This window comes from Atractosteus spatula, chromosome 14 (assembly GCF_055471065.1).
Source record: "Atractosteus spatula isolate fAtrSpa1 chromosome 14, fAtrSpa1.hap1, whole genome shotgun sequence".
NCBI classification, from domain to species: Eukaryota; Metazoa; Chordata; class Actinopteri; order Semionotiformes; family Lepisosteidae; genus Atractosteus; species Atractosteus spatula.
This window is the reverse complement of record NC_142719.1, coordinates 15621950-15642833: the sequence shown is the minus strand read 5'-3', so window position 1 is coordinate 15642833 and position 20884 is coordinate 15621950. Positions and strand designations below refer to the sequence as shown.

At 45.5% G+C, this 20884-nt stretch overlaps 2 protein-coding genes across 3 annotated transcripts in view; one reads left to right on the top strand and one right to left on the bottom strand.

The window, feature by feature from the left end:
- Window positions 1-2497, top strand: part of trip10a (thyroid hormone receptor interactor 10a) — a 47105-nt gene extending 44608 nt beyond the window's left edge. For both annotated transcript variants that reach the window (XM_088932319.1, XM_088932318.1), the window contains one exon: window positions 340-2497. In XM_088932319.1, the coding sequence (XP_088788445.1) occupies window positions 340-494 (155 nt within the window). In that variant the 3' untranslated portion in view covers window positions 495-2497. The remainder of the gene's footprint in view (window positions 1-339) is intronic.
- On the bottom strand, window positions 2435-19735 carry sh2d3a (SH2 domain containing 3A). Its single transcript, XM_088932317.1, has 14 exons — window positions 19646-19735; window positions 18818-18935; window positions 18105-18390; window positions 12622-12661; window positions 11993-12121; window positions 11099-11242; window positions 10204-10502; window positions 8298-8389; window positions 7453-8093; window positions 7013-7128; window positions 6313-6484; window positions 4794-4905; window positions 4481-4672; window positions 2435-3923 (listed from the first exon to the last, which is right to left on the bottom strand). The coding sequence occupies exons 1-14, from the start codon at window positions 19733-19735 to the stop codon at window positions 3751-3753; spliced, it is 2604 nt and encodes an 867-aa protein (XP_088788443.1). The 3' UTR covers window positions 2435-3750.
- Window positions 19736-20884: the final 1149 nt, after the last annotated feature.

The following is a 20884-nucleotide window of genomic DNA, read 5'->3' as shown; positions in this document are numbered from 1 at the left end:
TTCTGCAGGGTGTGGGGCTGTGCTGTTGCGTTAGCAGCCCTGATCACGGTCTCTGGCAGCAGTAGGTGGCGTTAGTGCGTTGTTTTTCCATTTTTAATCTGTAACAGAACCACGAGTCCGAGTACTGCACAGCAAAGTTCTCCCGGCTCATTTTTTAACGTTGGCAGTGGCTGCATCAGTGTGTGTATGCAAAACCGCGCTGTGCTCAAGCCCTGAGGTGTCCTCGGTAAACAGCAGCTCGGGAGGGGGGTTCCGTTAGCAGTGCTGCCCGAGGGTTCGAGCCCAGCCCGGGTCTGTGTGCCCGCTGCCCAGGCCTCTGACACTGGCTGTCTCTTCCAGGTTCCAGCGAGGGCACCATCTCCATGACTGACGGGGAGATCTTCAGCGTGGTTGAGGAGGACAAAGGAGACGGCTGGACCAGGGTGCGCCGAGCCAATGGCGACGAGGGCTACATCCCCACCTCCTACGTCAAAATCACCCTGCACAGGAAGTGATCTTCGCCGCCCTCCTCCCACCGCCACCGCCACCACCACACACGCCACCCAGCTTGAAGCAGGAAGCCGCCCCCGGCAGCCGACAGGAAGTCCGCATTCTTCAAACGCAGAGCCGAGCAGAGCAGCAAGAACGCAACCCGGAAAAAAAGGAGTAGTTTCTCCGTGCTTTCTGTTGAAATTTGAGGAGAGTCCAGCGGGGGTCGCCTTTCAGGAAAGCGGCCGAGCCCGGTGGTGGGGAAGAGACAGAGAGAGAGCAGGTGGACAGTGGGCAGGGAGGCATGAAGGGAGACGCTGAAACCAATCGAAAGTAAAAACAAAAGGCGGAGCTCCCAGTTCTGCCACTGACTGGATTTTGTCCCAAGAAAGCCGAAGCTCTGGCGTGGATAAGCAATATTTAATGTTGATGTTTTTATTTTTTTAATTTTTTGGTTGGCGTTTTGCGAAACGGGTTCACCAAATAACCCCCGTTGTTTTAAAAGAAGCCAACCTGGTCTGTCGTGCCACTAAAGAAGGGAAATGAGGGCTGCTGTCCGTTTTTACATTTCTCACCCCAAGGGCTTGTTTGTGTGACCCGCCCCCGCCAAAGGTCTGGCCAGTCTCGCGTTTCCTGGAATACGAAAACAATCCCTTGTGCTAATCTGGTCTAATCTGGTGTATCCAGAAACGGGTGTCTTCGGCCCCATTTTGGCTAAACTAAACCTTCCAGTCCAATGTACTGAAGCTGTTCTGCTGTCTCCCTGCGAAAAGTTCTCCATAATTCAAAGTAAATTCGATATTATCGATACTGCTATTGATTAAAGGGGGAAATTCTTTTTCCACGGGGTACGTCTTCACCCTCACCCACTCACCACTGAAGCCGACAGATTTTCCTGGGAATTGTTTGTGTGCTGGAGGGTTAGACCCAGTGGCTAAAGGGTTGGGTTAATCGGTGGGTGTCGCAGATTGTAATGTTGACTAAGTCGGCACCACCGTCTTCTCCTTCCTCTCTCCAACGGCGCGGGTGCGGCCTTCTCCCTCCTGTAAATCTTGCCACCGCGCACCTGGAACGGGAGAAGCTTGAGTGGGAAAGATTTTATTTTTTTTTGTCAGTTATTGCTGCTGCCGCTGCTGCACCTGAAAAACTTAATGACGTCCATCATGCATCACCCTGAACACACCTTGAGGAATGAAGACTCCTAATCGGCGTGAAGCGCTTCAGCCAGATTTCCAGTGGGTTCGAAGTCCAGGCTGGCTGCACAGAGGAGTCTTTATTTGTATGGGCCTGGTTAACACACTCCCCGACAGCCATAGGTGCAGCTGTCTCTCTTTCCGATGTCTGTTCTCATTTTGCAAACATCTCAGCTGCCCTCCTTTCTCCGGTAAAGACATCTCATTTCAGTTTTGCTCTAAACACGGTCTCCAGTTTCTGTCACTTTATATTCTTTGAAAACAGGGGGTGGGCTCCTCCGTCAAAACCCCCGGGCGAGAGAGGGAAAATTAAAAAGGAAAACGATGCAAACTGTTAGGACTGTCGTATTTATATGTGAGAAATAATATATTTTAGCTACCACTTTACCACGGTTATCCTCTTGAGACTGATTCCATTCTGGATCTGGCTAAACTTTTTAAAGTGCAAATGGATTTTTATGTTTAAGAAGGAGATTGAACTCTTGTCCGTGTGTGTGCCCTAAGTAGACGATCACACTCCATGAATCTTGGTGCCTTCTCTCTTATTATAGTGTGTTGTACATAGTTTGAAACAAATATTGCCTACAGTTTCCATTATTTCAATGGGATATAAATGATCACGTTTTAAAAAATAACTCGTCTGGATTTCTTTCTTTTTTTCAGATGTCTGTGGAAGAATCCACCTTGTGTTATGTAATGGAAAGTTCTTGACATGATTACAGTGCTAACATTGTTGAAAGAATACTGGAGTTAAAATTACTTCCATTTCAGCATTTTATTAAACCATAGTCCTTTATTTTAAAAAAGTGCATATTAATAAAGCTAAAATTACACCACCTCCCTTTTTACTCTAGCCTTGCATGTATAAAAACATACATGACAAACGCATTCAAAGAACTGAAAAAGTGATCTCGGTATGCAAGCATTTCATTTAGCAGTCTTCCATTTTACTTTTTGTGCAGCTAAGTACTCAATAATAGAGGCAGTTTGCCCTTAATGTGCTTATTCGGCAGTGACCAAAAAAAAAACACCGACACTCACCTGCACAAGATTCAGTTTTATCCTGAATTGAGTTTGATGTGAAGTGAGGCTTAAGATTAAAAATGAATGTTTTGCACACTTAATTGTTTTGCCTGTGCAGTCTGGAGTTGTACATAGCAGTCTGAACGTAGCCCTTGAATTCTTGAATGCTGATATGTACACATATACTCCAGCCACATTCTCATGCCACTGTACACAAAACATGTTGGCTCTTGGGTCAGACAGAACATATTATAAAATTGTGCTGTACTGCTATGTACATAAACCCTTTCTGTAATTCTTGCAATTATTAGAAGGTAATTAGAAGGTAAGATGTACTGTAAATATCTTATCTTTAGGCATTCATCCACAGACATTACATTTTGAAAAGATGGAATGTTTATTAGAAAGCCCCCTTTTGACTTAAGATTGGTTTGAAATGATGAGGTGCTCTATAAATGAAACTTGGGTGTTACATATGTGTGTGCTATTGTAGTGAACTCCCCAGTCCAGTCAGAAGTTCAGTGATGGTGTTTGGTCAGGCAGGTTCTGCAGTGGAATGTGCCAAGAACTACAAGGTGATTTGAGCTCAACCATTACCTTTAGGAAAGGTCTGCTACTATGCTGCCACTTAAGACTTTCCTTAATCCATGGGATTTGGAATAAGACAGTTTAGCAACAGTAGATTTTTAGCAGGCGCAAGACGTTATTTTAATATTAAAAATTGATTTTTTGTTTGCAATTCCCAGTCACAGTAGTGAGACTCTGCATTTTCTGTCTGGAGTTGGGTATTGCCTGGACAGGAATGGTAGTCTAAGAAGGCAATCATTTCAGACTTCTACACAGGTTTTCCACTCAGCTCAGGACTGTAGCCAGGTTTTCCGTAATGCCTGTGCATAATGTAAAATGTTTTGTGGTGGTGCATCATGAAAGTCACAATGTAAAATAAACATTATTGCAATCATTCTCTGTATTGGCAGAATGGACCACTTGTAATTGTGGGTTAAAAAACGTGCTCCAGCAGCTTGTGCAGACACCATGGGATCTGCATTGTGGCAGGAGGGTGTGTTTAGTGTTTGGTTGATTCCACTGGCTCCAGTTTGTCCGACAGCACGCTCAGGATCTTGTTGAACTTCTCATAGCGCTCCTTCTGCTCCAGCTCCGCGCCCTTCTGTCCCCACAGGAGGCGGAGTGCAAACTCTGTGTGGAACGCTTCGAGCAGCTCTGGGATTGGTTCCCAACCTGTAGTTGACAAGGGAGTGACACATGCATCAGCCAGTGGCCTTTTGACATGGCACAAGAATGCACAAGCAGGAAGAGTTCTTGTAGGAAATTCCTACATCCATTGTTTTTCAGCTTGGCAGTTTTCTGCAAAATGCAGCAGTGCGCAGTATTTTAGATCCTGTTACACTGATAAAATCAGAAAACATATGAAATTGTAGTCTGGCTGAATGCTTCCAGAATGTTTACGATTTGTCTCAATATGCTGCCTCAATAACAATACAACAGTCTCAATAGCAAGCCTTGACCGACCCAAGGGCTAGGCCCGGGTGTGTCTGCCTTGACACCTACATTGTGTCATATGTACTTTGGACTTTGTATCTTCTAGTAAGTACTGAATTGATCCAGGTTAATTAACCCTCATGCAGCAGATTGCATCAGTCAGTAAAGATTAGATGGATCAAAGATTTGCAATGGTGGGGAATCCGGGTACACCTGATCCAGACCGATTAAGGTGTTCCGTGTGGTGGGGAGTTCAGCAGAGTCCTAGCTGTGTGTGTGGCTCCAGCGTGTCTCACCTGACAGCAGGGTCTGAGCCTGGGCCTGGTAGGCTTCTGCTTTGGTGCTGAAGGAGCGGGCGGCCTCTAGAGTCCTCAGCAGCAGCTCACAGCCCCGCTCGGTATGCTCGCCCAGGTCGACTCCCTCCATCAGCTTCAGCAGTGGCAGCACGTGGGGCAGGGCTATGTGGCATGGAGATGTCTCATCTGGAACTGAGGAATTTAAAAGCCTTATTAAAGCGCTGCAGAAAGCAGCTCGATGGCTCGCTTGAGGGGAAAGGGGCTGCCCTTTTGGAAGCATGGAAGGGCACTGGGGGGTGGCCGGCTGCTGTACCTTGGCCCTCGTTGAGAGCCTTCATGAAGGGCTTGAGGTTCTTCTCGAAGGCAATGGCGCTTTCCGTGTGGTTCCTTCGCAGGTCGCGCCAGGTCATCTCCAGCCGCGTCACCTAATGGGCAGGAGAAGAAAAGGTCACGAGAACATAGTTTAGAAAGGCGGCCATTTCACCCATCTGTCCCTTTTGGTACTTAGCACCCATTCGATTGCTGTGTGTGCTCTATAAATCAAACTTGGATGTTGCATATGTGCATTCATAAGTTTCTTGAAGGAAACCAGGGTTTCCTGGTCTTGATTTCTGTTTCAAGCCACCAGCTACATTGTCTTAAAAATGAAATTGCGGTCATTCTTGCAGTGGTTTAAAATTTGATTGTCAGCAACTAGGAACATACCCAAGCAACGACCCAACCCAAACATGGCTTAACTGAGCTCTTGGCCCTAGGTGGTTTAGCATAAGTGTGGAGCGCTGTGTTCGTGCAGGGAGAATTGTGTGCATACCATTCACACGGGAATTGCTGCCTGACAGGCTGCGTCTTGCTCATTTCAGAGGAGATTCGCAAGTTGGCAGGTTTGTTTTGCATAGTTTTATGATGTATACTGACTATATACACTATAGTTAATCTGATGGGAGGAGTGTTACTTTTGTCTGAAACTGTCTCCATTAAGTTTCAGCACTCTTAAGCTTAGCCTATCCACAATTCCTCATTCTCCCCTGTGTGCGGTTGTGAGGTTTCTGACTGCAGGCTCAGGCGTGAAAAACATTCAACTTGCAATTCCAAATACGGTAGGTATTTGCAAGTCTTAATTATCAAACACACCAGAATTCAATATCTTGTGTTTTTAAAGCCTATACTATATATGTGACATAACCAGGATATCTTCTTTCTTAATATTTCTCAGCTGGGTGCTCTTAATGAAGTCCATGTTTGTCTTTGATTACTGCGGTGCCATGCATTCTGGACTTGTGAAAACATTTTTAAACTACAGTAGGATCAAAACTCAGCAGGCACTTCTTTTCTGGTATCACTGCATTGGCTTCCAGACGTGATTACTAATTATTTGTCATCTTTAAGCCTTGAATATCTCTTCTAACTCCAATCCGACCTCCCTGTATTGCTGACATTAAATACAAGGAATTTTCTCATTCCCTTCAATCCACTGGCTCTTAAGTGTTTCTAAGACCAGATTTAGAATTGTGGGTGACAAAGCTTTCTGGGCTGCAGAATGCTTTTCCCAAAATAATCGGGGATGTTAACTGCTTACTCTTACAGCATACATTTAAAAATGTGCTTTTCCAGGACTTTTGTTCCTCTGTAACTTTATCTGATACAGCACCTTGTGATGTTTTTGTTGATAAAACATTGATACTTTTTTATTAACCCCTTGCCTACCACTTGCTTATGTGAGGCACTACACTCTGGGCAGCTCTGGCAGGGTGAGGGGTGCTGTGTAATGAAACCCATTTTTGTACCTTGTGACTTGGGAACCCTATCTGGCAAAGGCAAAACGCACTCTGTACCTGGGGCAGCTCCAAGGCCTTCATGACGGCAGAGAAACCAAAGAGGTCACCGGCTGCATGTCTGAGCTCGACAGCCAGCTGGATGACCTTGTGCAGCACGTCGGCGCGCTGGCTGACGGTCCCAGTGCAGCCCAGGATGTCTATGGCAATGCCCAGGGCGATAAGGTGATGCCTGAAGGAGGACAGGGGCAGTTAGGAAGACTCGTGTGTGCCAGGAATGAGATGGGAGTTGCTATCAATGCCTGCATAAAAATATTCTTTTGTCTTCAGTCCAGCCATAAGAAAATGAGCAGCTACCCCCTTTTTATTGCTCTGACCTAAGTCTTCAAAGAGATAAGCTCTCTAGTTTGCTTCATGGCCTGATATAATCAGAATGAAATTAGCTCCCTGAGAAGATTACTTTGGCATTATTCAGAAGACTGCAGCCATCTCATTCCTTTCGAACACCTTTAACTGAAATCGCTGAAAGCATTATGTTGATTTGGATCCTGAAAAGAAGACATTTTAATGGACCAGTAATAGACATTTTATGCGTGGAGGGTGGGCAGAGGTGGAAATAAGACTCACATAGTCAAGCAGAATGAACTACCTGAGGTTCAATGAGCTGTGCGCACCTTATTATGAGACAGAGTAAAGCAAGGATGGGACTGCAGTTCTTAAGCCATCAGTAATGGTGCATGCATGCTTGCAGGGTGATCACCTCTCCATGAGATCCAGTCTCAGCTGTCGCCCGTGGGGCAGAGTGATCAGCTCCAGGCCCGAACCCACTCCCATCAGCCTTTTCTGCTCCTCTGTGACCCCAGTGATCCGCGCCACCTGCCCAGCAGAGATAGTATTACTGAAGGGAATGAAAAGGCACTGCAGAGGGCTGGCTCTTCCAAAGGACTAACGGTCTGCCTAGACACTGCCAGAGAATGAATCTTCCATTGGCTTTTCTAGCACAGACTGGCCAGGGAGATCTACAGCATCTTCTAGCTTTAATTCCATTTCAGTTCTTGGTAACTTAATCAAGCCAATGGCAACTGTAAAAACAGTTGAGATTTAGGATACATCTGTCATAGGATAGCAAAAGTACCAGAACTCAAGACCACTGATCTCCGATAAGGGTGCTTATCTTATTTTAGCAGGTAAATCAGTTACCTTGCAGTCCACATGGAGAATGTGCATGGCTGTGGTCTTGGCATCATTCTTGGTGAAAAGCTCTTTAAGTCTCTTGACCACCCCAGGGTCCAGGGGTCGGTTATTTTCAGGAAGCAGAAGTGACTGGAACCGGTCGAGCCGGAAGCAAGAGGTCGTCTCAATCTGCGGGCGGACAAAATGGGGCTCTCCCTCAAGGTCCTCCTCCTCGGCAATCATCCCATGATCCTCCACAAAAAGAGAGGATCCCCCAGAGTCTAGGAACCCAAAGCTAGTCTCTGTGATCCGGGCCCGGCTCTGCCATTTCTCTTCTGCCCTTAATCGGTCCACGTGACATCGAGAGGAGGAGGGGGGGGGTGCTCTTGGTACTAGCTCCCCATAATAGCTGGAGGGGTCACTTGCAGGTGCCGAGGATTGTGGGGTGAGCGTGTTGGGAAAAATCACAGAGATCCGGAGGGGCTTTGGAGGCGCCCGGGAATGGAGTTGTCCGTCAGAGCCCCGCAGAGCAGTGCCACCTTCTGGCTGTAGGGTGGCATGGCATCCTCCAGGGGGGTTCAGTAGGGGTTCACTACCTGTACGGAAAACTGGCGAGACTGGGGGCCCATCTCTGTCTGTGCCGTTGGACTGAGAGGATTGGGGAACACCTGGACAGAGAGAGTGGAGGATGAGGAGGTTGGTAAGGAACTGGAGCAGGATTTTAAGTAGGACCTTTGCAAGCTTGCTTTTTATTTTACAATGTTTTTTTTAGTTTTCTGTAGCAACCTGAGTGTGTGCATACCTGTGCACAGGTAAATGTCTGGTGCAAAAAGGGCCAGGAAGAGACAGCGAGCCAGTAAATGTACTCCTACCTGAGCGCAGGTTGCTATCAGATAGGGCCGATTGCAGAGAAGGTCTCCTCCCCAGACACTCCAGGCTGGCAGGGTGACTGCCACTCTTCTCCCTGTTTTTTTCCAGACGGAGAAAGGGATAAAGACACAGACTGTTTATTTCACTATTCAGCAGAATTTTCAAGTTATGAATTCAGCTGGCTAATTAAGTTATCTTGATGTGAAAAAAGCTGTCACATTCCCAATAGGCAGCAGTGGTCAGGGTTCCAAGCTTGAAACTAGAATGTTATGGGTTCAAACCCCAGGTGAGATGCAAGACATTGCTGTTATACCCATGAGCCAAGTGCTTCACTAAAACTGCTCTAGCAAAATACCCAGCTATAGAAATACTGTAGGTGCAAGTGGATCAGACAAATTAGTAATTAGATATCAACCCTTCCTGTCATTCAAGTCCAAGTTTGTCATCTGTACCCGAGTACAATGAAATTCTTACTTGCGTGTTTTCTTCACATGACAAATGACATGATCGATGACATAACATTGACAAGAGACAGAAACATGGTAGCAGCTATAATTTTAACCATCACTGAGACAGCATCAGTGTGCAAAATTCAAGTAGTGGCAGTATTTAGACTTTAATGCAAAAACAGAGGCATTTAAGTAGGGGTAGGAGAATTTTAGAGGTGTGGTTTTGGAGTCTTATGGCTATGGGGTAGAAGCTTTCTTTGAACCTAGAGACCTGGGCTTTTATACTCCTAAATCTTCAGCCCGAATGAAGAAGAGAGAAAAGTACGTTCCCAGGATGGTTTTCATCCTTGGTTACATTATTCTCCATTCTGAGGCAGCGTGTGTTGAAAGTGGTCTGGACGGAAGGGGGTTCTATATCTGTGATCGCTTCGGCTGTCTCCACCACCTTCTGTAGTTTTCTTACGGTCATGAGCTGAGCAATTCAGTTGGAATGTAATGCATTTGTTCTCCTTGTGGTAGTCATGAGATTCCAAATTGCATGAAGTGGTGTGGTTTAAATTAAAACAAACATTTGAAGGCAGCCGAATTATGAAATATGGGTATTAGAAATTAGAAAGAAAAAGGAAAAAGATGGTTGTCTCAACTTGCATTAAGATGAAACTTATCTTCACGGGACAACTTCCATTTTTATTAGGGCAACATGTTAGCCACAACCGGAAATGGGAAATTCCCAATTAATATACATACCCTCCTCCCGTGAGGAAGAACTGCTCTGAACACAAACCGCAGGAGTGCTGTGATTAGGTGACCAGACTCTGTGTGGCTGTTTTTCCCTGATTCTTTTTTTTTTTGAAGAGATCAAGTAGAGGTGGTTCCCGTGGGAAAAAGCTGCTCCGGAATGGAGCTGCGGTTACCAGACTGACTCAGTGAAACAGGCTGCAACAAGCTGGTTCCGCTTTGCACCACTAGTCTTCCACCAGTGCCGACTGGCGACCCTCCTGCATGAAGATCCCAAGCAGCGGCACCTCTCCATGCTGACGGCGCGTGTCAGCAAGTGGTTTGTATGCCTTACTGCTGTCATTTTATTTGGGAATTGCGGATTGCATGGTAATGGGGTTGAGCAGTGGTGCCTGAATGTACTTCATCTTGGACCACCGGTATATTGGGATAATTCATGTGTGATTCAAAGCCTTGTGGTGTAGGGATAAGTGTTCAACCCCCCTACAAATTCTGCAGCCTGAAACAATTGGCACACCAGAAAAAGCTTCTTTTGCCATTACCGGAAACAACCCCTTAATTCTGTGAGCTTCAAACTTTTCCTGCTCCTTGCCTATATTTCACGGAACGGGAGCTTTCTCTTTTATATTTCCTCCGGAGCCCGTATGGCTCACCACAAAGACAAAAATCAGTGCCATTCCAGGCTAGCCTGTCCCTCAAGGCTCACTGAAGATAGAATCACCTGAGCAGACTGCCGTTATGGAGCGAGGCCTCCATCTGGCTGGAGTTGAGGCTCAGGCGCTTCACACTGTTGGGTGAGGGGCCCTGGGAGGTCTGCTTCTCCGCTCCTCCCGTCTGGGGGGTGCTGCGCCCCTGGGGCTCACTGGTGAGGCGCAAGGGTACGGTGCGGTTGACGGGGTGGCTGATGATGGCACCCGAGGCATCGGAGATGGGCTTGCGGCTGCCTACATGGAAGCGGACCAGGGCGGGCACGTTGTCGAACTGGTCCTGCTCAAACTGGAACAGCTCCCGGGAATAGCCCTGCAAAGCGCCGTGGGACACGGTCAGACTCCTGTTGCACAGCACATTGATCCATTTCTACACTTATACGAGTTGCCTGTTCCTATGCAAACAGCTGAGCTTGAGTCCGAACTCCACCCTGCTGCGGAACAGTGCTCCAGATAAGTTGAAACATATACCTGAGCGAATGTAGGCATAGAGCTAGGGCAGTTTTCTGTAAGCCACATCGATTGTTAAAAAGCAGCAGGTGGGGTCAAACTGCTGTACACCAACACTGAGAAGCATAAGATAGGTTCACACTACTGTGCATATTGGTATAACCGGACCAAATCTTTGAAACATTTTAACGGTGGAACTGTTATAGTGGGATAATTCCTGTGTGATTCCATGCCTTATGGCGTATGAGCCACTCTACAAATTCTGCTTTCAACTTATGAAGCAATGGGCACAGCAGGAAAAGCTTCTTTTGCTATTACTGGAAACAAGTCCTTAATTTCTCCGAGCTTCAGATCTTTCCTGTTTCTTGACTACATTTCGTGGAGCAGGTAATTTCAGCCAATTCTGGTTGAAAGACGCCTGACTGGCTGAGATCCCTGGCCGGAGGAGCACAGTGTTACCTTCTTGGGCCGTAACACCACGCGGATGATTTTGAAGTGCATGGGCTGGTCCTTCCACCGGCAGGTCAGAACGTAATCACCCGAGCTGCTCTGGGAGTCCCGGATCAGAAAGTCCCCATCTCTCTCCACCAGGGTTCCGGCCGCCTGCAGGGAGAGGGAGAGGGAGATGAGGAGGAGTTTGGCCAACTGCAGTAAGATGTTTCAAGAAAACACTTCCTACAAGTGACAGTGTAGAAGAGCCTTGGTCGGGACTGGAAGTGCATTTAGGTGTAAGACTCAAAAATAACCAAAACACCTCTTTTTTTTATTAACCTACCTAGCCACTTTATTGTATCCATCAAGAAAGTTGTTTGGGGGGACCGCTTGGAACAATAAGCTAATAACCAAACCAGTAAGATGCAATAAATCCTTTCTTAGTCTTTGTATACTCTCCTGTTAAAACTCTTATAAAAAGTTCATTTTTGTTTTATATGGTACCATTTCAAGGCTGACCTATGCCCGCAATTGCTTTAGACAATAAAGCTTAAATGATTGAGCTTCACTTGCTAAACCGAAGTGCAGAGATTGAAAGGTGTCCTGTCGAATCTGGTGCTTTACTGTTACTTTTGTTTTCATTTCTCTTTTTCGTGTTGGGAAAGTAGACTGACATCAATAACCCAACGGAATCTATGGAGGTTTTTCGGAAACGGCTGAAGGCCTTCGTATCCACTGGGACTGGCTAAGGTGATGGGCGCTGGTCCAGGATAGGATGAGGACTGGTCAGGTAATTCAAGCCTCGTTAATGGCTTTAAGTGGACGCTGTCCGGTGGAATGGAATGCAGGTGGAAAGGTCGGCTGGCCCAGCAGCAGGCCCTCTCCCATCAGTCTCTGCACTGGGGGCGTTTGGTACGGCACCTCTCTGTGGATCTGGCCATGGTACCACGCGTGACTCCTCAGATCTTCCGTGCTCAGCTTCAGCTCCTCCTCCAGCTCCTTCTTCAGGGCTTCTTTCGCCATGTCCATCCCTCCCTTGCCCCCAAACACCTCCATTAACCCAACAAAGAGAGTAAGTCAGTGCCATGTCCACAGTATTCATGTGTGGTTACAACAACAAATACGTACGTACTGTCTGTACACTAAATAACGCTATTAAAACATTCTATCCCGTTCTCACTTTGGATTAAGTGCCAGTTAGCTATGGTTTACATTTGGTAGGTCAGGAATCTGGAAAAGGAATGCATTCATCGGAAAATGAGGAAATAGTAACAAAAATCTAGAAGGTTCAAGCTGAATGCGCAGAACTTCAAAGCTGACATGCACATGGCCTCTCTAATTCAGACATCACAGGTTAGAAATACAATGTGGCCCAAACAAAACTGCCATTCCTTTTAACTTTCTAATTGCAGAGCCTGGTATAACGCTGGATGTAACCGGCTTACTGATGTCAGAATTCCCACGTGCTGTAATTTCTGTTGCTGCTTGTGCAGACATGCCAGGGAAGTCTGTAGTCTGTAGGTCACTTACAGAGCTTCTTAGTCCCTTACCTTCAGCTGACTCAAATATGTGCCCACGCTCTTCCTCTTACTAGAAACAAAACAGAATAACAGAAGAGAATTATTTGGATAACAAACAAACCCTGTCATTTTTCCCCTTGAAAACCGAAAGATCAAAAGTTGTTCTTAGAACTACAATGTCTCTAACGTGCTTATGTGCAGCCGGTGTAAAAATAATTCTTAACAATTGAAGTTACTGAAGTATGCGGATAAGGATGACAAACTGCAAATTCCATAATACCTTGAGTTCCACAGACAGGCAGAAACGATGGTGTGGTCTCTGAGCCACAGCTCGCAGAGAGCATGCAGGCCAAGGCTCTGTACAGTGTGCTAACTCAGGAGCCAGTCGCACATGAATGGATATTAGCCCCCCTGACCCATTTGTCTGCTGGCTGCTTATCCAGTCCAGCTCTTAGTCCAACAGAGTTCCAGTTTCCCTGTGTAAAGGGGCCCCTATTTTCTGTCTTGAGTGGCCCTTAACATAATGTCTGCTGTTGTCCCCAAGTCCTTGACCTTGAAGAAGCTGGTCAACACCTTTCAAGATTCTGTATACCTTAATCAAGCCCTTACATAATTGTCGGGCTGCTGTCCATTGCATTGCCTCTACAATAGCAGTAATGCTGGGTTGTAACGTTATGACTGAGGCTGAATACAGTATTCCAAGTGAGGTCTTATTAATGAATTGTATCATTTTAGTATAACTCACCTTGATTTGTTCTTTACACTATTGACAAGATACCAAAGCATGTTTAGCCTATTTTAATTTCCTGAATGACATCCTCAGATCGCTTGACTACTAAAAATTGAATGAGCTACAAATACCGGTGGCTTTGCTTTAAATGTAGAGTAATATTTGACCATGTAGAAATGGAGTAGCTCTAAAATGCAGGTGGTACATCACTGAAGGCTACAATGCTATCTGAAATGGACTAGAGCACATGTAGCTCTGCGAGATCTGACAGCGTACCAGAATGCACCTTTCATTACCTCCTAAGTGAACCCAAGAGTCAAATTAAATGGTACAGTACCTGCAGAGAGGGTCATTTCATTCTCCAATAGGTTAGTGGGTGCTGAACAAAATGTAACACAGTAACTGGACTTTTTTAAACATTATGCAAAAATGTGCATGCCTAAATCCATTTAATTCAACAGATTAGAGAAGGTTGTTTCTTTAAATCCCTTACGTTATTCAAGGACAGTTCTGCTATTTCAAAGTGCAACACTCAGTCCATTTTGTTAAAATGTCCAATGGTTAGAGAAGTCAGGAGAGAAAGAAGCCTACAGGATAAACCTGGTGCCAAAACCAGGCGGAAATTCGGATACTGTTTTGTTCTGATATTTATAGCAACGGGATGGTTTCCTTCCTGAACCGGGATTTGTGCAAATGCTCTCTGAACAACTAGGTTCCTAAACTCAGTTGGAAAAAGTGCACAGACTTAAGATGAGACATGACAGAATAACAGTAAGCTGTTTCTCAGTTGTACCTCTAGTGTTTAATTACAGTGTCTCATCCGCGAGCATTTGTCTCAACTGGGCTTTTACCAATGAAGCCAATCAGTTCAATTACACTTTTAAGAGAATTCACAACTATATTATAAATTTCTACCTTAAAAATTCATTTTTCTACAACGTGGTACTGTATGTGCAGTCCATATTCACAACAGCAAGCACTGTATAAACATATGTAGAAGTTTTTTTTCCGTATCTACATGCGGACGTTTATATCATCATATCAGCTGAGCAGTACCGGCCACGCACAGTAACACCCGAACGCCAAATGAAGCCAGCTATTGATGAAAAGGCTGACGCTTTTATCCAAAGCAACTTATATTTGCACCCATTTATACAGCTGACTGTTTTACGGGAACAATTAGGGTTGCAGTTAAATTCCGTGCTGAAGGAATTGTCAGGTGTCAGGTAGGATTTGAATCCGCAGCCTTCCAGTGGCGAAGTTCAGAACCCAGACCAAAGTAAAGACAGAAATACCGTCTCCCCCTTCGTATAAAGTACTAAAAAAAAACAATCGCGGTGGCACAATCAATACAAAATCAATTAATAAACCTCCTTGGGAGATTAGGTGTCGACCTACGTTTAGCCGACCGACGTTTGGACAAAAGTAATAATTTTAGGAAAGGGGTAGCTCCCATCCCGCAAGTTCGCCCTTCCAAATGAAACACCCGTTTTCAGGAGAACAAATGCCCTAGCCTACCGTTTAACTTCGGGGTTAAAGATTAACACTCTACCCCGCCAACTGTAAACACAAAACGGCGCAAAGGCACTAGGTGAGATAACAAGGTTACCGACAGCATGTCTACCTGAAGGGTGATCGGGAGCTCTGCAGCTTACCTGTAGAGCCCGCATCGCCACCGCGTATGTGCCCCTCAGACTCGGCGTCCAGCACAGCGACTTCAAGCCCGGCTTTTAAGAGCAGAGCAGACCGAGGCTGTTTTCGCTCTTCGCCTCCTTATTTTCTTTTCTTCTTGCCACCCCGGAGAGACGGTACGATTCGGACGAGTTCTCACAAGTTCAGCACAGCGCTTTTCCACGCCTCCCTCGAGAAGAGCGCCGCTATCTGCGGCATTCCTGAAATTCCACACCCTTCCAACCTAACGACATGCAGGCTATGACCGCTCTCTCCGTAAGAAAAAAAAACCAGCTCATCGGTTCCAAGGTGAATTTGAAATGAATCACATTGCCACTGCCTTGATGAGCACTTTGGCTGCTCCTTTCCGTGTGCTGTGATCGTTCGTCAACGGCGCTTCCACACCTCTTTCTGTTGCGCCATGCCGTCTTCGCGAAAAGACCAGCATAGGTACACACACATCGTTATCTTCTCGAATCACTGAAGACAAACATACCGCACCTTTTCCTGGGCTGTACCATTAACCCCAATGCCCACAGTGGTGAATCGAGAAGTAATAGTGACGGGATCTACCTCAGGAGTTTCTGACAAAAACTAAACAATGTGCGCTGTGACTTTTCCTTCATGGGGCTATTGGCACCGCGCAGGCGCTTGACCAACTCAGCAGAGCTACTTGAGTGAACTGGCATGTGTGCCACTCTCATCCCAGAACGTCCTTTTCCACCTCGGGGGTTGTAAAGCGTGTTGGGATGCGGCTGGACCTTCCAAGTCGCTCTAGCAAACGAGCCGATCGTCACTCAGAACCGCAGTAAACTGCGTGAGCCTCCGGGCGACGCGGCTAGAAGAGGAGAAATTGGGGCTGAAATGGACGGAGCTCAGCTGTATAGACAGGATTCCTCATACCAAGACTCTTACTGTCATTTTGGACACAGATTCAACAGCGGAGTGCTTCAGGTTAAGCAGTCTGTATCACTTATCAGTAGAAGGAGTGCTTAGAACTGCTAAGTATTTCTTCAGCATAACAACGATACAGTTCTCTTGCCCAACACCACTACGTCAAACACAGAGGCGAGGCACGGCGTGCGCGTTGTTCGTCATTTCTAACTGTTTCACGATTGCGACACTCCACTTTCGTCTTAGTTAGTATTATGGAATTTGTCTGGCATGACGTTATTACTCGCTATTTTATTTGTAGTAATGTTAACAATAGTAGCGACAGCATATAAAGTAGCCTAGGGAATTCTGAAGCCACAACCATTGGCTGTGCCTTGGTCACCCATCCATTTTCTGACTGCTTCTTCAATGCAGGGTCTGGGAGAGACAGAGCCTATCCAGGCAAGCGACAGGATGGACAGGACGCCAGTCCCTCGTTGGGCACACATCACACACGCACGCACGCACACACACAGACTCACACCAGGGCCAATTTTCCCGGAAGCCAATTCACCTACTTGTATTTCTCTGGACTGTGAGGGGGAAGCTGGTGCACCCAAAGGAAAGCCACATGAACATGGGAAGAACATACAAACTCCATGCACACCGCACCCCCGGTCTGGAATTGAACCCCGGACCCCAGTGCTTTGAGGCAGCACTTCAGACCACTGTGAATGCCAGTGCCGTGCTTCTCATTTCAACAGTCACTCCCTCTAGCAGTACGGATCCATCCATCCATGCATTCTGGCAGCGGTCTTCTTCAGCCTCCGTGGCTCTGTGTGTGAACTCGCACCCAGGGTCGAGTCATTGTACACGTGGAGGTTTGTCCACACACCTCCAGGTTCTTCTCCTGCCTGCCCCTAACCTGACCCCTGTTCCTCTCCCGTCTTCCCCTGCCCTGGCATGCGCCACAGACCTCAACACGACACCGAAGCTCCTGAGGTATTCGGGGAATGTAACACAAATCGTTCCTGAGAGATAACCACATTCATAACCTTCTTTTCCCAAGGCCCTGTCACTGGTGCTGCCATTGGCTCCCCATTGTTCCACCTAGTGGATTTTTACAACATTGCAACTTAAGGCTTTCCAATGAGTCAACCGCAGGACAGTCATCTGGACTTCTTTTCTTAACAGAGTCAAATACCAGACCTTTCCTTCCACTCCGTTGCTGGATATTTGGCAAAAGAATGTGATTGTTAATTACCTAATCAAATCAATTATCTTTTAGTCAAACAAACCAGTTGAACCAAAGACCTCTGAAATGCACAAGAAGCGTTTTTTGTCCACTAATTTTTGGACACTAATTCAAGTTTGTTAAAGGATAGTGCAGCTTGTCATACAGCATGTCAGTGCAAACTGGTGACTTTTTAGAGGAGGGATTATGGTTGCTGAATATACACAGAGAAGAGGTGTACTGTTATTGAAATCTTGGCTGCCTGGACTGGCTTAAGTAAGGATTTAAATTCCAAGATGTACGAGTCTTTGTAATATATTAATACCAGGTGTCCTTAGTGAGATTTAATTTGGTGTAAACACCATACCTGCAGAACCTCTTGCTGTGAGTCAGTGAGGCTATTAAACATAATTTGCTTGTCTTTTATGGAATTTTAGCTTTTGACATAAGATTTTCCAGTGGTTTTGAACAGCTAGCAAAACCCTGCCCAGTTTAAAAAATAATTCTGTGTAGCAACCAAACTGTGCACTGAAACAAGATGTGCAGGACTAGTGCCTATTTCTGTGTTAATTAAGAGAAAAACTTTAAGGTTATAAGACGCACTTCTTGTATAGTTCCCTTGAGAAAGGATGATAGCTTATTTAGTGCCGTTTTCATGTGCGTTTCTGTAGTGCATGCCGAGTTCCCTCGCTAGCGGATCTGGGGCTGGGCAATGCCATATTAAAATGATTGCCCTCGAGTAGGCAGAATTGTCTAGTTTTCCCACAGCACTTCTGTGAGCATCTGCCTCAGACCCATTGGTTGCACAAGGTCAAGCTAAACCATGCCCGTGTCTGAGTCTGCTTAGTTTTCTGCATGATGTTGTTATGATTCTATTAGATGTAGGTCAAGGTTGTTCTTTTTCATGTGACAGGGTTCTGGATATGCCAGGTGTTTTTGGATGTATGCAGAGAAATGGTACCGGATTGAGAGTTTCCCGATCTTTCTCCACTAAGAACAGGGTACCTCTTCTGTCCTCTTCTGGGGGGAAGCGTAGAAGACAGTCCGAGCTCAGGGTGGTCCCTTTTGCTGTGGGGTCCAGGCAGTGGCGGTGAGAAGACCTCGTCCAGCGTAGCCAGTTGGGAGCAGGAGGAAAAGGCCGTCTTGTCTCTGCGGCGCAGGCGAGGCAGGAAGCTCTGCCGGAACAGGCTTAAGCTCTGACCGGAGAGGCGGCTGCTGGATCGGATCAGGTCCATGGAGGAGCCCAGTGAGTGCTTCCGGGTCACTCTGCCTGGGGAGCTGAGGAGACTTTCTGAGGTCAAATGAAAAACAAGCTTTCAATCTTCAGATAGTCAAAGGCTAATTAGTCAATTTGAATACCTGACCTTTTTAGTCCACTCTAAACCAGGTGTTGGGGACAACTGATTCCCTAAATATAAAACTGTTAAAGTCCGGAGATGCAAAACAGAAAGCTCAACGCCAGGCCGCAGAAGATGTGCAATCCAACAAAAAGCCAGGCTTTCTTCTATGTTTCTATTCCAGGTAAAGTACAGGTTAATGTAATGGAAACCATATTTAGATTGATCAAAATAAATTAAACGGAAAATGAATTTAGTGCCAGATAATAAAAATGGCACTAAATTAAACAAGAAGGGCCAGTGACCTTTACCTGGTCCCAGCTATCCTTTTCAGAGTGAAATTTGTATCATCCTGTAAGAGCAATGAGAGTCCTGTGGTACCTGTACTTCCATTCAGCCTGTCCTGGTGTAGTCTGAGGTGGTCCAGGATTGTAGCTCTGTCCTCCTGGCTCTCAATCCCAGCCTCTTTCAGGTCTGCATCGGTCACGTACACCAGGCCCTGGAAAAACAGGATGGGGGCTGAAGTGGTCCTCTATTGATTTTTTATAACATCTCTACCATGTAAACCTTAACCAGCTGCAAACCTCCCTTGCCTGCGAGTGAAACCTTTTTGCACAATTGCAGATCTCAAAGCAATGGTTTCACATTTCGCCTGGGAAATGCATGATCTGTGATTAAATTTACCTTCCAACTGAATGTGCAATCAGTGCTATCAAAAAACATGTTCATGTATTGCTAAAGACTTGTGGTTTTCCATGCATTGATATTGTGCTGTCTGAAAGCATGCAACATTCCAGAAGAGTTGGACAAAGTGCCACAAAGTTACTGTACAATTGTTAAAAACAAACAATATGAATTGAGGGGGAGGGAATCGTTTAATATATTTGACCAGTTCACACTTTAGTGAATAGAATTTAGGAAAAAAGCCTTGCTTTAAAGAGCCACACTGCAGTATGATTCAGGTCACCATATGCTAAATAGTTACTCAGTGTTGTAATCAGGCAGTTGGAAACAAACAAAACAAAGCTCCTATATTCTCCCCTTATTTTTAATAGGACTGTAGGCACAGACTATTAATGTGTTGTTGCCAACATCCCACCGTGACTGCCTGGGTTGTGCCTAGGTAAGAATTTATAACCCAGTACGGTCGGGTATTAATCAGGTTTATATACAGAGATTAAACTGTGATCAACTGTGGGCCAGTCTTACCTCTAACCCATAGTACCCCCTCTCCAGGATCTTGGTGTACTGGGGCAGTCCGATCTGACCAAGCCACCAGGAGATGGAGCGGTTGTTCATGCCTTCAGGGGATCACTGTCATGATGGGATGCAGGATTCAGCAGGAAAGGGAGGGAAGTCAACAAACCATTTTGAGCACCATTTTATAGCTCTGCATAAATTCATGTTACAGCAGGTCACATTAGAAATGTGAATATGCTCTAGTGCTTGTTATAGTGTACTGCGGTATACTAGAGTAAACGCAGAGTGTGGCAGCCCAGTTGATGAAGAACCATAGTTGCAAACTACCTTCAAAAAGAAGCAACTAAAAGTCATCTAATCACTGTTAATAGATGTACTGGGTGTCAATTAATTTAAATAGTTAATTATTAGGTTATTTGTGATGGGTGAAGAACATTCACACAAAGGCGTAATAGTGGTTTTGTTTGGTATTGAAAAGACATACATGGTACTAGTAGTGGTTGTTTTTTCAAAATTCCTTTTTTCGAGAATAAAGCCTAGAATAAAGTCTTCTGCATCTTCAGTGTCTATTATGAGCTTTCACGTGTGCATTATGTGTCCAATGTAACCGACAATATGGTCTGTAAGACAGACTAAAGTTATAAGAAACAAAATTACTATAGAGCATGTGGAAATATAGTAAGCATGATGCGCGCTTTGGGAATCCAAGTTAATACATTGAGTAAACATCCTAAATTCATAGAAGAGTGGGCCACTTTCAGCAGCCATTGGTGATAAACTCCTCCAGTGATACCAATAAATACCGCCCTGAATGATAAGGCACATAATTTAAACCACTGCATCACACCAGGCCATCTGGGGTAGAGAAGTGCACCGCGATGATATGTCAAAGCTCGACTAAAAAAGAAACCGCACGACCTAATGCTGCTCTCAGAAAGCAAGATTGCATGCCTGCACCTTGTTGCAAAATTCCTGCTAAAATGTGGTGCTTTTTCTAAAGAACAAAAAATAGGTCAAGGTTTAGTAAGCTAGAAATGACCATCCAGTTATTGTTAAATAGCTCAGTTTGGGTTTGTGAAAGTGCAAAACAAGTTTGTTGTGAAGATTCATTTGTTGTTGGTTTAATGAAGATGAGCACCTTCCCTAATTGTTGTAACAATTAGTGACATTTGCAAGGGTCCACTTATTGTCACTTAACACTCTGTTGCTGGTACTTTCACATCAGTATGTAAACATATTTCAGGTTTC

Excerpts from the sequence above, each read along its gene's own strand:
- sh2d3a (XM_088932317.1), bottom strand. The coding sequence starts at position 19,735 with ATGAACAACCGCTCCATCTCCTGGTGGCTTGGTCAGATCGGACTGCCC. Across the intron at positions 12,662-18,104 it reads CCCAGAAGAGGACAGAAGAG|TAAGAGGAAGAGCGTGGGCA; the intron begins GTACCCTGTTCT and ends TTTTGTTTCTAG. Across the intron at positions 7,129-7,452 it reads TTCTCCATGTGGACTGCAAG|GTGGCGCGGATCACTGGGGT; the intron begins GTAACTGATTTA and ends TCTGCTGGGCAG.